General features: G+C 34.4%; 3 protein-coding genes across 6 annotated transcripts; 2 read left to right on the forward strand and 1 right to left on the reverse strand.

The window, feature by feature from the left end:
* On the forward strand, nucleotides 1644-6454 carry LOC18594150. 4 transcript variants are annotated; one of them, XR_001928863.1, is made up of 7 exons: nucleotides 1644-1837; nucleotides 2791-3218; nucleotides 3310-3362; nucleotides 3685-3722; nucleotides 4569-4986; nucleotides 5601-6045; nucleotides 6147-6454. XR_001928863.1 is itself a non-coding variant. In XM_018125076.1 (6 exons), the coding sequence occupies exons 1-6, from the start codon at nucleotides 1809-1811 to the stop codon at nucleotides 5832-5834; spliced, it is 1200 nt and encodes a 399-aa protein (XP_017980565.1). In that variant the 5' UTR covers nucleotides 1644-1808; the 3' UTR covers nucleotides 5835-6454. The 4 variants fall into 4 exon arrangements, 2 of the variants coding, with proteins under 2 accessions (XP_017980565.1, XP_017980566.1); XR_001928862.1 differs by having other exon boundaries at nucleotides 5601-5890; XM_018125076.1 differs by having other exon boundaries at nucleotides 5601-6454.
* Nucleotides 7099-9696, reverse strand: LOC18594151 (multiple organellar RNA editing factor 8, chloroplastic/mitochondrial). The gene is made up of 4 exons (XM_007021625.2): nucleotides 9141-9696; nucleotides 8322-8419; nucleotides 8171-8236; nucleotides 7099-7930 (listed from the first exon to the last, which is right to left on the reverse strand). Exons 1-4 carry the CDS (start codon nucleotides 9566-9568, stop codon nucleotides 7314-7316), a joined length of 1209 nt encoding a protein of 402 aa, XP_007021687.2. The 5' UTR covers nucleotides 9569-9696; the 3' UTR covers nucleotides 7099-7313.
* LOC18594152 (ABC transporter G family member 10) lies at nucleotides 11913-13742 on the forward strand. Its single transcript, XM_018124265.1, has one exon. The coding sequence runs from the start codon at nucleotides 11913-11915 to the stop codon at nucleotides 13740-13742; it is 1830 nt and encodes a 609-aa protein (XP_017979754.1).

A 13915-nucleotide genomic window follows, 5' to 3' on the forward strand; every position in this document is an offset into this window, starting at 1 on the left:
GGCTTGGGATTATCATACAGGAATACATAGATATGGAATTTTATGAGGAAGTGGAACATTGGGTTACACAAGCCTCCTGTATTCTAAAAACAATAGAACAAGACTATAAACAAGAGAATTAAACGAAGATTAGGCACATTAGGGTATTATAATTATAATTATAAAATGAAGCTAGCTGAATCACTAGAGGCTGCTTCTTCGACATATTATGGGCGATTATAGTTTCTGGGAAATTTTCATATTTGAACATTTGACTTAATAACATTAGCACACACCATATATTTAAAGAGTTAAATTTAATTTTTTTATTTTTTAAATAAAAGAAAAAAATAATGAAAATTATGTGTGTGAGAGAGAGATTTAATAATCAAGTTTTTATCATTTTTTAATAAGAATTTAAAAATAATTTTAGAAATGATTAGTTATGGTTCACTAATCACAACTAATACGAAATAGAAAAAAATATATAGATATTTATTTACCATGCTTGAACGTAACTAAAAAATATCCCCATTTAGTGTAATTTTTTATTGTTATCTAATCATTTTTTTATTTTTAACCTTAAAATATATTTAATTTTTTATTTATTGTACTAAAACAACAAAGATGACGTCAGATTATATTCAAGAAGCTTTGAACTGACAATCTTTAATCTTTTATCATATGACAGACATTAAATTAAGCTAATTACCTGAGATAAAATAAAGTTCCACTAATTAGACTGATTAATTATCTGAATTTGTCCTGAATTAACTTAGATCAACTTAACTTGAACTATTGGGTTGAGTAGTCTTTTGCTAAGAACACTGTTACATTTTATTATTAATTAATTCTAAATTAAATATACATCTTAAAAACTAATATAAATTACATAAACTAATAGAATAGTTTGGTTGACAAGAAAACACAAAAAAAGAATAGAGTAGCTTGGGGCTTGGGTGATTTAGATTGTTGATGTAGATGTGGTCGTTGAAAAGTTATTTTAATTATAGCAATTAATGACAACATCAATGACTAATTGTGATAATTAATTTTATTGTTTTAATTCTCAAGTTAAATAAATTTATATTTTTTATTAATTCAATTAAAGTTCCGTATTTTTATTTTGTGTCACATATACCCTTATGACTAATAGTTAAAAAGTTACTTTAATTATAGTAATTAATGATAATATCAATGACTAATTGTGATAATTAATCTTATTGTATTAATTATTACGTTAAATAGATTTTAATAATTAAAGATCAAAATTTCATTGAATCAAATAGATTTTTGTGACTAATTATTGATAACTGTCATTAGTTAAAATACTCTTTATTATTTTATACTCATATAGTGTTGACATAGAAAGTGAAAAATATTATATAATTATATCATTATGTCTCATTAACATGGCATATTATGATCTCTTATGATACATTAACATACTACATGAGTACTATATGAGATAAAACATTAAAAGGGAATTTTTAACTAATCACAATTACTTAATAGTTAATTATAAAAAATTTATTTGATTAAAATTAAAAGTAAAAGTTTTTAAATAATTTATTTTTTTTTTGTTAAAATCAAGATGATAGCAAAATGACTCAAATCTTAAAATGGTTTAAAAGAAAAGGGAGAGAAAAGAAAAGGAACAAAAAGTTTTCTGCATTCTAACAGAGAAAAGCAATCCTCAACGTCTGGTTATTATTTAACTCCATTTCTCTCCCTCCGGAACTGTACCCTGACTTAAACTCATTTCTTCATTAAGAGCCAAGCCCATTTTAAAAAAAAAAAAAATCCTGTAACATTGCTCATCATCTGCAATGACACCTCAGATGTCATACTTCCACTTGTAAGTTCCACTCTCTGTCTGGTACAGTTCACTTATGTAAACAAAATGGACAAAATTTTATTGCATTTCCTGTTGTTTGAGGTTTAATTGAGCATTTGAAAAAGCTTGTCTTTTCATTTCTGGGTTTATTTTCTTTGTGGGTCTTGAATGTTATCGAGTTTTTTTGAGTAACAGTTTCAAAATTTGCACACCTTATGAATACCTTGGCTAGCTGGAAAAGATAATGCTTTGATGATTACAATGACAGATATAGTCTTTAATTGCCAACAAAAAGGAAATTTGTTTTACAGTCTTGCATTGAATGGACAAAAACTCTGAATTCTGGTAGTCTATTTGCTAGACTATGTGTATTGGAATGTTCTCACATGTATTTTAAAGTCAAGTTATATTGAGTTCCATGAAGCTGGGAAATCTTCTGCAATGGTTAAAGAATAAACAGGTATGGTTTTGTGATTAATATTTGAACTAATTTTGTTGATTGTGATTAATTGGTTTAGTCATATATATCATGATCTATAGCATTGGCATGGCAGGAAGGTATGGTAAAATTTGCCAGTAACTTCAGTTTTAATGTGCACTCTGACAAACTTTAGAAATTCAAAGTATTAGTATCACAATTGGGTAAATCTTTTGTCATGTGGACCACAATGCATTTCCCATGACTCTTGTTACATAGTCAATTCATGGATAAATCTTGTTTCATTGTGTTGTCAAGTGCTTGTAACATTCATGTGATTCTTGTGAAGCTCTATTAACACAGAAAAGCAATGACTTTTCTTCTTGCCCAGTCAACAAAGCATTGATCTTTGCTATGCAATTAGTTCTTAAAAATGAAAATCAAACTCTCATTAACTAATAGGTTTTTGCATTCAAAGGAATGATTTTACATGCTTAAAATGTTGCTTTCAGCATCAGGATTTTTCCAAAGTATAACCAGCTTTTTGACCCTTCAGGAGATTGTCTGTTCAACATCCACCTTGCAGTCATGTTCCAGACACCCTTTTGTGGCCTCTTTCTCCTGTGGCGGATTACATGCGTTGCCAACCAAACATGTTGCAGTCAAATCACCATGAATTTGTTGTGAAAAAAGTACTTTCACCAGTTTCCTTTAGAAGTTCCTTGAGCCTTCAACCTGTTAGAAGCTTGCAAACTTCCATGGATGCAGGGAAAACATTCATGTTCTGCAAAACACTACGGTCAAAAGATAGTATAAAGTCAATACAGATGCAAAATTTGAGTGAGAAGGCTCAGGTATATGGTCATTATAGCTCTCACGTATGCTCTAATGATGAAAATCGCAAGGAAGAGCAAAGGAGGAGGAAGATAGGTCTGGCAAACAAAGGGAGGGTGCCATGGAACAAAGGCCGGAAACATAGTGCAGGTAACTCCATTCTAAAATTTAAATTAATCACCTTGGTTTCAATCTTTATGCAATTGGTAAATCCCAAAGGTTTAAATTCTGGAACACACAGAGACATGTTTACGAATCAAGCAAAGAACAATAGAAGCCTTGAAAGATCCCAAGGTGAAGTCATATGAGACTGAAGCAGTTTTGAGATGTTTTTATTTTGCACATGGATATTCTTGAAATAGTGGGTAAGCACTCATGATATGTTACTAAAAGAATAAGAGTTGATCTCATTACAGCTGCACCATCATATGCTATATAGATAGGCATCAATTTTAATGGAATTATAGGAGTAATCATTTTTACTAGTGAACTAGTTTTTCAGTCGGCAGCAAAAGTATGTGACATTTTGTTTTCCTATATTTTATCTCTATTATTGCTACTTTTTTATTTATTTTTCTGATAATCATTGAAAATTCATCCATCCTTTCATTTCCAGGTTAGGAAGAAGATGTCTGAACATCCCCGTACTCATAGGTAATTTTGCTAGACAAATTTTCATTTTGTGAGTCTGCAGAAACTTTTGCAGTGGATCTGTCATTAACCATCAAACCTAGAGTTTATTTCAGGTTTTGAATTTTATAGATGTTTCATAATACATTCAACACAAAAGCTTAAGTAAATAGGTTGAGACCAACCTATCATTATGTCCCTTATAACTTCCCCTAAGTACAGGCCAGGTAGCCCTTAAATGTGTTATAATTAAAATTGGCCTGAGAACTAGTACTTACATGTGTTAAAATTAACTAATACCCTGACAGCCAAGCATAGTTGGCTGCATATCCTACTCACATGCTGGACCTAGTGTTCCAAAAATTTAAAGCTAGCCTTCAGTCTAAAAGTTTTTAATTAAAGATTCACCTTTCAATAAGGTAACATTACAGGCTAACAATATGAGCGGACATTTATTTCAAAGTCCTATCAAAATGCAACTACACATCTTTTAGATGGTCTCTAATGGTCTCTGCAGTGCATATATTGCTGTTGCAGTTTGCATTACTTTTTAAGCATCTTACAAGGGTAATGTGGTTTCTATCTCAACACAAATGAACAAATCATGTGATTGATGTGCATGTTTGCATTATCAAGATAGAAAGTTGCCAAGTAAGCAACAAAAGTTTGTAACATATTAATCTCAGTCATCCTTGGGTGCAGATGCATCCTTTCATTACTATATATGTAATCTTAGTCATTTTTGCTTAATATGCACCTTGGAATGAGCTTTTCCAACTTTTAGCATGAATTGGTGTGTCATTAAAACAAAGCTAATAAGTTACAGTAAATCTCACCTCCAAAGATCATGGAAATATGACAATCTTGCAGCAAGCAAAGCAAGGCAAGAATTGGGTCTTCATTGAGACATGTTTGGGGCAAACGTTTGAAATGGAAATGGTTGGGCGAGAGATTTTTTCTATCATGGTTGGAAAGCATAGCAGAAGCTGCTAGGAAAGGAGGGACTGACCAACCCGAGCTAGACTGGGATAGCTATGACAGGATAAAACAAGAAATAGCTCTTGAACAGCTCCAGTGGGCTACAGAGAAGGCCAAGGGAAAGGAGATGGCCAAGGTAAGAGCAGCAACAGCACAAGCTGAAAAGATGGCAAGGATTGCTCAAAAGAGAAAAGAGCAGGAAGAGAAATTAAAAGCAAGAGAACTGAAGAGAAAGGCACGAGGAAAATCAAAGAAAGATGGGGAGGTTGCAGATAACCAAGGTTTGAAACTTAAGCAGAGATTAACAATGGTAAGAAACCTCAGAAAGACATAAATTTAGACCCTCCAACCTGCAGCAATAGTCTACTAGTAATTATTTGGATAGGCTGATGACTCTACCATTTTAGACTGATCATAAAACCTTAAGGATGTTTTAAAAAAGTAACAAGTTATTCTGTAGTGTGACAGAGAATGAATAAAGCAGAGAAAATGAAAAATGGATAACTCAAATCATAACTATAACAATGGGCAAAAGGAATTTTTTTCCTAGGCCAGTTTCCAATGTTCTCTTCCCAAAGTTTCTCTTTGAAAGAAAACTCTTCCATGATATTTTGATTGTCTTGTGGCAAACACAAGTTGAATGGACATTTATCTTGGATTGTTTCCTATCTGAAGTTCATTACAGGGAACAATCAGCTCCATAAAAGTCCTCTTATTCCCCTTTACAAACCTATTGGGTAAAATTGCCTGAATATGTGCTTGTATTTTTGCAGATTGTCACTGCAATCTACTGTATTAGGGAAAAGTAGCTTGTGAAGGGCTTGTGCTGACAGAACTATTATTAGTGGTTTCTGTTTATAATAAGCCTTTTGTTTCGATGGTTCCCTAAATTATTTTCTCTATGGTAATATCTTTTATCCTTAGATCCGCAAAAAGAAATCCATACATAGTCAAGTCAGTATTCAAGGAGACACGGCACATATCCCAGCTTTGGAGATATTGAATATAGAGCTTATTAAGAAAGAGAAAATGCAAAATGAAGTTTCACTTGCAGAGCAGATCAAAGCAGCCAAAAGTAGAAGAGAAAAATCAGTTTCCACAAAGCTTATGGCAGTCTCATCCTCCAATCTCTCATATAGTGCGAGACTAGAAAAGTAAGCTCCAAATACATTTGTTTCTGTACACAAATCAATGCAAGGTGCATCAGGCAAAAGGTGATTTATCCTTTTTCAACTCTCTATTACTTGCTTTCACTGATATTGTTTATTTCAATGGTTCCATTATCACTTTTACTTTATAGCAAGAGAAAATAAATTTTGGACCCATTCCACTCGGTCACGTCTAATCCATGAAGCAAATTTTAATTGAAGTGAGCATTGACTTGCTTTGTTCTTGCCCTGCTTCCTGCTCTTTCTTTATCCATATTTTTCCAGTTATGTTCATTATTCTACTTTCCTGCTATTGCAACAGGGTAGCTTAGTGAATGCTTTTAGCTTGGAGGAGCTATTGCCTTTTCATCTGAGTATTATGTTCAGGCTCAAGCAGGAGGCGATGCCATGTTAAATTTTTTATTTTGGATGTTTTGAGAAATAGAGTTAAAGTGTTTTGCTTCCCCGTGATTCTGGTAAAACTAGTATGTATATGTAACAACACAAGATGGAGCCTCTCTAGGTATTCTTTAATGCTCTATTATTCTTTAACTCTTGTGAACTATTGCATCGTTTTCTGGTAATGCTTGTGTCAACTGGCTTTCATGGAAGATTTAATGATGTCCTCTACATGGTTGTTACAAATTCTTTTAATTATTTGTTTTCCTGTTATCACAAACAGAGTAGCTGACAAAGAAATTCCATCATCATATCCTTTTTAGTCATAAAAAATGTGACCATTTCTGCATTGTAGAAGAAATATTTAAAATAGGTGGGATTCAAGGCAAAATATATGTCCACGTTTAGGCAAATGTATGTCTCGGCAAGCTCCGCTAAGGTGATAGAAGATTTAAGCCCACAGACAAAAAATAACTCCCTGGATTTTATTCAAATTAGATCTTTTGATATCTCTAGATTTTATTCAAATTAGATCCTTTAATACCTATTAAGAACTCTTATGCCTCTATAAACTGAATGCTTTTACTGATCCATCTCAAACAAATTTCACATTTCCGTTACTGATCCATCTCAAACAGAATTCACATTTCCAATATCAGATATTTCCATTATTGATCCATTTCAAACAAATTTCACATTTCCAATGTCAGAACTGAAGACGAGATTTCCACAACATTTGTTTCAAGAAAGGAAGATACAGTTACATTTGTTTCAGAAAAGAAAAAGTAATATTAGTCTATCCGGTATAACTGCTTGGAACTAACCAGAGAGCAGGAATAAAACAACTTCAATCAAAAAAGGTCGAGTGCAATCAATAACCTGGGCAAAATCAGTTCATAACACAGTATCACCTTTGGCACCATCAATATCATCATCATGCAAGACATCCAACCAGATTTCACACCATAAGATGTGAACAAAGAAATATTCATAAACTTACTCAATGTATTCAACAGCATTTTAGTAACCATAAATCCCAGACATATTCCCATTATCTACAGCCTAAAATAGTCTATGATAAACAAACATTTTAAGACTGGTAGTTCCCACCAGGCATGTTTCCTCCGCCCATGTTTGGAGGTGGTGCATAGTTATTCTGGTACTGAGGCATGTTTCCTCCACCCATGTTTGGAGGTGGAGCATAGTTATTCTGGTAATGAGCAGGCGTGTTACTGGACCACCCTTGATTTGATGGCTGCTGCATCCCTCCTCCCATGTTTGGTGGAGGCATCCCTCCTCCTCCCATGTTGTTTGGTGGTGGCATCCCTCCTCCTCCCATGTTGTTCGGTGGTGGCATCCCTCCTCCCATGTTGTTCGGTGGTGGCATCCCTCCTCCTCCCATGTTGTTTGGTGGTGGCATCCCTCCTCCTCCCATGTTGTTTGGTGGTGGCATCCCTCCTCCTCCCATGTTGTTTGGTGGCATCCTTCCTCCTGAATTAGGAGCATTCTGCATGGCAGGAGACATCTCCCTGTTCTGATAGGGCTGCTGCATATTCTCCCTTCTTCTCTCATAGTTTCTTGATCTATCATAATTGCGAGGTCTATCATTACGCCGGTTCCTTTCATTTGCTCTAGCATTGTTCCTTACCCATTCCTCATGATACTTCGGATCATATGGAACTGCTTGCCCATTGATGAAAGGTTCTCCTGAAAATTGATAATTTATTAGAAGTGCTAATAAATATTGATTTATTAAAGCAGTAGGAAACACCAGTTATCATTTATTTCAATTTGTTCCAAAAATTATGGACTCCACTCAGTATTCACAATAACTAGATATTGTTAATTAACAAGTTTTCAGATATTTGCAAGTCACAGTTAAACTCGTCAAAAATTAAAAGGGATATAAAACAAGATTCAAATGGTATTAAAAAAATGCATATCTACCTCCATAATCCTTATTCTTCACATCCAAGTAGGAATCAGGAAGAACCCACCGAACTCCTTCAAGTTCTGCATGGAAAATAAACTTTATGAGAACATCCATAAAAAACATTAAAAGTGACAAGAAAATTTGAGAACTTAAGAGGACATGCACCTTTGATCTTGTATGAGAGCTCTTCAGACACAAGAGCTCCAAATGCATAGTAGTGCCTGGTAGAAACTGAATATATCTTCATTCTTGCTTCCTCCTCACTGTATACAAGATATACATAAACAAATCATAACAAAGTAATGTATGTATTTCCAATTCCAAATATCATTCTGCTAGGGATGAATAGAAAACAAATATCTGTAGAAAATCATTGCTAAAAATACTGAAATCCCAATGTTGAGATGATATAAGTTTAAATCATCATACTTCTAAAATGGCCCTTTTGCAGCAATTAATAATCTAACAGGCTGCAGTTCATACATAACAGAGCTAAGAGCCCTTGTAAAATAAGCATCATATATTAAAAGAAAGCACCACAACTACACTAAAGCCAAATGTTTTCTCAATGCAGTTTATAAGTTTAACAACCGAATGAAAATTTGCAAAACATTACCGTTCTCACTCAAAAGAAAACATAACTAAGACCAATACTCAAGCATTAAACCCCGACCACCATTTACAAAGTACAAGCTTTGCCACTGAATTGGATAGTAATCCAGCTGCCTATAGTCTCACACTCACAGGACAGTCATTTTCCCACAAAATGGATATTATAAGACATAACACTGAAACTATATTCATACTGCATGAGTAAATAAAGATAAATAAAAAATTAAAATCATTCATTTTCTTATTAAAAATATTTTAATTATTCAATTAAGAACAATTAAATTACCCACTTCAAAAATAAAATAATGGAATAAAAAACCAAAACAACCAACTATAAATCAACAAAAATAACCAAAAGAAGAAAAAAAATACCTGCCCACAATTTTAGCTAGGGTTTTGATATAACTATCAATAATGTCATCCCTCGTAGCATCCTCTTTGGGCGGCTCCATCACCACGAGCCAATGCTCAAAATCACAGCCGTCGAGTAAGATCGTCTCTTTCGGGGGCCGGTTAGAGTAGTTAGGGTTTGGGTCGTTGAGGGAGGACCTGGCAGCGCGTGTGGCGAACGATTTGACGGCGGGGGAAAGGGAGTCACGACAAAGGAGAGAGGAGCAAAGTGGCGCACGCAGACGACGGAGGAAGGAGAGGGAAGGGGGTGGAGATGGGATGATTAAGGTTTTGGGGGAGACAGCGACGGCGGAGGAAAAGGAAGAGAAAGGGCGGGAGTAAGGGAAGAGAAGGGAAGTCAGGGTTTTGGGTTTTGAGAGGAGAGAGCGATAGAGGGATTGGGTTGCCATTGTTGTACTTCGTTTTGAGGAGTCTGATGAGAGTGCGAGGAAGAGACTGGAAAAGGGAATTGAGGGTTTTGGTAGGGTTTTATAGAAGGTGGAGAAAGGGATATTCTGACCTAACGAAAATTGGTCCGAGATATTTTAGTTAATAGATAAAGACACAAAATAAAATAAACTTTACTTTTTCTTATTCTTTAATAAAGTTTGGTTGATTTTTATTAAATATCTAATTAATTACAAGTATTAAAAAATATAAAATGACTATAATATTTTCTATAAGTGAGAATCATTATAGTTTAGATTAGAGTAGATAGATTTTAATAAAATTTTATTAAATAAGTAGCTCACAATTGTTTTTTCAAATATTGTTTTGATATTTGCATATCCTACTCGCACAAGAGGAGAAGCTTTCTATCAGCATATTTATTATCTAAATCACAAAAAAAAGGGTAGCATGCAGCAAAAATAATAAAATCGAAAATAGGAGATACAACCAATACGAAGTGTTATGTGTCTACATTTTCAACCTTAAAAATATTTTATTTTACTTAATTATACAACATCTTCATTACAATAGTTCTTTCACCCATACAAGAGAGATCCACCTTAATTCAAATCTAACTCGATGCTAATATCTCTCATAGGAGTGGAGGCTAGATTTACCTTAATCTGAATCTATTTTGACATTGATATCTCTTTGAGTCTATCTCAACTTTAGTATCTCTCATGAGAGTGGAGGAGAGATCCGTTTTAGTCCAGGTATACATCGACGTTGGTATCTCTCTAAGTTTACGTCAATGTTGGTATTTCTCATGGGAGTGGAGGAGATACCCACCTTAGTCCGAGTCTACATCAATGCTAGTATCTATTGTGGGAGGTCCACGTCAATGAAGAGTTGGGCTCGAGCTCACATTTTAAATTCAAAAAAATATACTTATTAGTAGGTGAAGAAATACTTTTATTTAAAAGCCCAAAATCTCTCCCATTTTTTATAAATGTGGGATCTATGACACTGGGTACCAACTTATGATAATTAAATAAGTAAATTTTAATAAAATTTTATTAAATATCTAATTATTATATGGTAATTTCATTAATTTTCTAATTCAGATATATTGTAACTGATAAATTTTGGTTGGTTTTTATTAAATATCTAATTAATTAGAACTGTTAATAAAACTTTGAATAAATATTTGGAAAATTAGTTTGTGAATTAATTCTTGTTAATGTTAATTATGTTGATATTTTTAAAAAATGTGACACGAAATACTTTTTCAGCTTTTACATCACTAATTATGGCTTTCAAAGACAAATTTTAAAAGAAAAAAAAAACCCAAAAAATATTAATTAATGGAAACCATTGTTAGAAAGTAAAAGTGAAAATAGTTTTAAAAAGTTCAACAATGCTTGCCTTCTTTTTCCCTTTGCTATAGTTCTTCTAATTCCAAAAATTATTTTAAATAGAGAAATAGGTGATTAATTGATACGTATTATCGATGTATTATAAACAATCAAAATACTATCTCCTCTCTTCTTTATCTTCTTTGTAGTTTTTGGCTCACACCTTAATAAAAACTTTGGCCACACTGAATTATGCAATTTTGGTATGAACAATTTCATACAGCCTTGCAAGTTTGGGGCTTTTGTGCCACTTTGCCATTTAAAATTATCCCAAACATAGTATAAAACTACAGTTTGGAACCAAAACATTCAATAATCCATATCTTTCAAGTCAAAGAAAACTATAATGATGGCTTGGTTTGATAAACATGGCTGGATCAAAGTTGCCTTATTACTTTCATAGTTCAAATACAAAGGATTGGGATCAAATTGATTGATTAAGCTCAAATTTGATTACCAAATTGGGAATAGTTCTGTCGTTTCATTACATGCCATAATCAATTATTTTAGCTTTCTCCCACCAACCTTATTTGAGCTGTCAAAGTAGGGGAAGATTGGGTGAGGCCACCAATATTTAACCCATGGCAGTCAATATATTAGCTCACCAGAAAAACCTTCATTAGCCAAAGACTGAGCATTGAATTTTTGTTTCATTTCTTTGCTTTCTTTTGCCTTTTTGTGTCTTGCTTTGGGTTTCTTGTGAAGAATTCCATTTATCAGAACCCCACCAAAACTCTTCTTTCAAAGAAGGAAAAAGCCTAGTCAAGCCAGCCCAATGCCCCAAATTGGCTAAATCCACATGCATGCAAACTTAACTATTCATTTTCTTTTGCTTGTGCAAAGGATACCCAATTTGGTGTGTTAGTTCATCTCCTTGTATTTTTTCTTTCTTCACATAAGCTTACGCATCCCCAGTTTTCCCTCTCAACTTTCACCTTCCTTTCTCTCAATGGAACTGCCTGTGAAGTCACCGGATGCCGGTGGCCGGAAAGCTCCATACAGATTGGAAACTAAAAATTTGTCTTACAAGTTGAGCAGCAAATTTGAAGAGTTTAGATGGGTTTTTGGTGGCTCGATTAATCCAGATAGAGGTCCCAAGTTCATTTTGAAGGGTGTGAATTGTGAAGCTAGGCCTGGAGAGATTTCCGCGATAGCTGGACCAAGTGGAGCAGGAAAAACTACATTGCTGGAGATTCTTGCAGGAAGGATACCACCCTGTAAAGTGTCATCAGGGGAAGTGCTTGTCAATGACAGGCCTGTTGATAATAAACTGTTTCGAAGAGTTTCAGGATATGTTACCCAAGATGATGCTCTATTTCCATTGCTTACAGTTGAAGAAACACTCATGTATAGTGCACTTTTGAGGCTACCAGGCGGAAGAAAGGAAGTTAGTTCTAGAGTGAAAGGGCTATTGAAGGAGCTTGGTTTGGAGCATGTGGCGGGTTCCAGGATTGGTGAGGGATCAAACAGTGGCATATCTGGTGGAGAAAGGCGCAGAGTATCGATTGGAGTTGATTTGGTTCATGATCCTGCTGTTATCTTGATCGATGAACCAACTTCAGGATTGGATTCAGCTTCGGCCCTTCATGTAGTGACACTGCTAAAATCAATGGCAGTTAATCAAGGTAAGACTATTGTTTTAACCATTCACCAACCTGGTTTTCGGATCCTCCAGCTGGTTGATCGCATTGTTTTGCTATCAAATGGAGTTGTTGTTCATAATGGAACGTTGAATCTTCTTGAAGAAAGGCTAATGTTCGCTGATCATCGTATCCCTCGTCGTGTCAATGTTCTTGAATTCGCCATCGATGTTATAGAAAGTTTGGCCGTGCCAAATTCAGAATCTCTAAGTAGCATAAACGGTGATGATTGTAGAATGATGAGCCCCTGCATGAATCTTGAAAGAAAGCTTCTCTTCTACCCCAATTCTCGGTTGGAGGAGGTTTTGATACTAGGACAAAGATTTTGCAGCAACATATTCAGAACCAAGCAACTCTTTGCTACAAGAGTTATACAAGCCTTGGTAGCTGGATTTGTACTTGGAACCATATATTTCAATGTTGGAAATGATAAAGGAAGGATTGCTTTACAAACTCAAACAGGTTTTTTTGCCTTCACACTGACCTTCTTGCTATCTTCAACAACAGAAGGCCTGCCAATTTTCTTGCAAGAGAGAAGAATTTTAATGAGAGAGACTTCAAGAGGAGCTTATAGAGTTTCCTCCTATGTCTTAGCCAACACAATTGTTTTTCTTCCTTTTCTTCTGATGGTCGGCATCCTCTTCACCTCACCAGTTTACTGGCTAGTTGGTTTGAGAAGGGACACCATTTATGCGTTTCTTTACTTCTCCCTGGTGGTTTGGATGGTTCTTTTGATGTCCAATTCTTTTGTGGCATGTTTCAGTGCTCTTGTGCCAAACTTCATCATGGGGAACTCAGTGATTGCAGGTCTAATGGGATCTTTCTTTCTCTTTTCAGGGTATTTCATAGCCAAAGATAAAATACCAAGTTACTGGATTTTCATGCATTATTTGAGTTTGTTTAAGTACCCATTTGAGTGCTTTCTGATAAATGAATTTGGAGGAAAACAAGGCCAAAGGAGGTGCATAGAATTTGAGTATGGAGAATGTAGTTTATTGGGAAGTGGGTTCCTAAGACAGCAAGACCTGAAAGATTCACAGAAATGGAGCAATTTAGCTGTGATGTTGGGCTTCATAATTGGGTATAGAGTGCTCTGCTTATTTATTTTGTGGTATAGATGTTACAGAGCAATAAAGTAGACAATCTTTCCTTTTCTTTTCTTTTTCAAATTATTATTATTATTATTATCATTTTTTATTACTGATAGTGATTGATATATAAACTGATGCTTAAATTAATGCAAAATCTATATGCATATTTTGTTTAAATTCATTCAGAAAAGGAATTCTAGCAGATAGTTACATCAAAATAT

Source organism: Theobroma cacao, chromosome 7, assembly GCF_000208745.1.
Source record: "Theobroma cacao cultivar B97-61/B2 chromosome 7, Criollo_cocoa_genome_V2, whole genome shotgun sequence".
NCBI lineage: Eukaryota > Viridiplantae > Streptophyta > Magnoliopsida > Malvales > Malvaceae > Theobroma > Theobroma cacao.

Bases quoted from the DNA above. Each gene is read 5' to 3' on its own strand.
- LOC18594150 (XM_018125076.1), top strand. From the start codon at position 1,809: ATGACACCTCAGATGTCATACTTCCACTT. The intron at 1,838-2,790 runs GTAAGTTCCACT...TTGACCCTTCAG, and splicing joins CAGATGTCATACTTCCACTT to GAGATTGTCTGTTCAACATC. The intron at 3,219-3,309 runs GTAACTCCATTC...TGGAACACACAG, and splicing joins AGGCCGGAAACATAGTGCAG to AGACATGTTTACGAATCAAG.
- LOC18594151 (XM_007021625.2), bottom strand. From the start codon at position 9,568: ATGGCAACCCAATCCCTCTATCGCTCTCTCCTCTCAAAACCCAAAACC. The intron at 8,237-8,321 runs GTGCATGTCCTC...TTTTCCATGCAG, and splicing joins GCTCTCATACAAGATCAAAG to AACTTGAAGGAGTTCGGTGG. The intron at 7,931-8,170 runs GTAGATATGCAT...ATCAATTTTCAG, and splicing joins GAAGAATAAGGATTATGGAG to GAGAACCTTTCATCAATGGG.
- LOC18594152 (XM_018124265.1), top strand. From the start codon at position 11,913: ATGGAACTGCCTGTGAAGTCACCGGATGCCGGTGGCCGGAAAGCTCCA.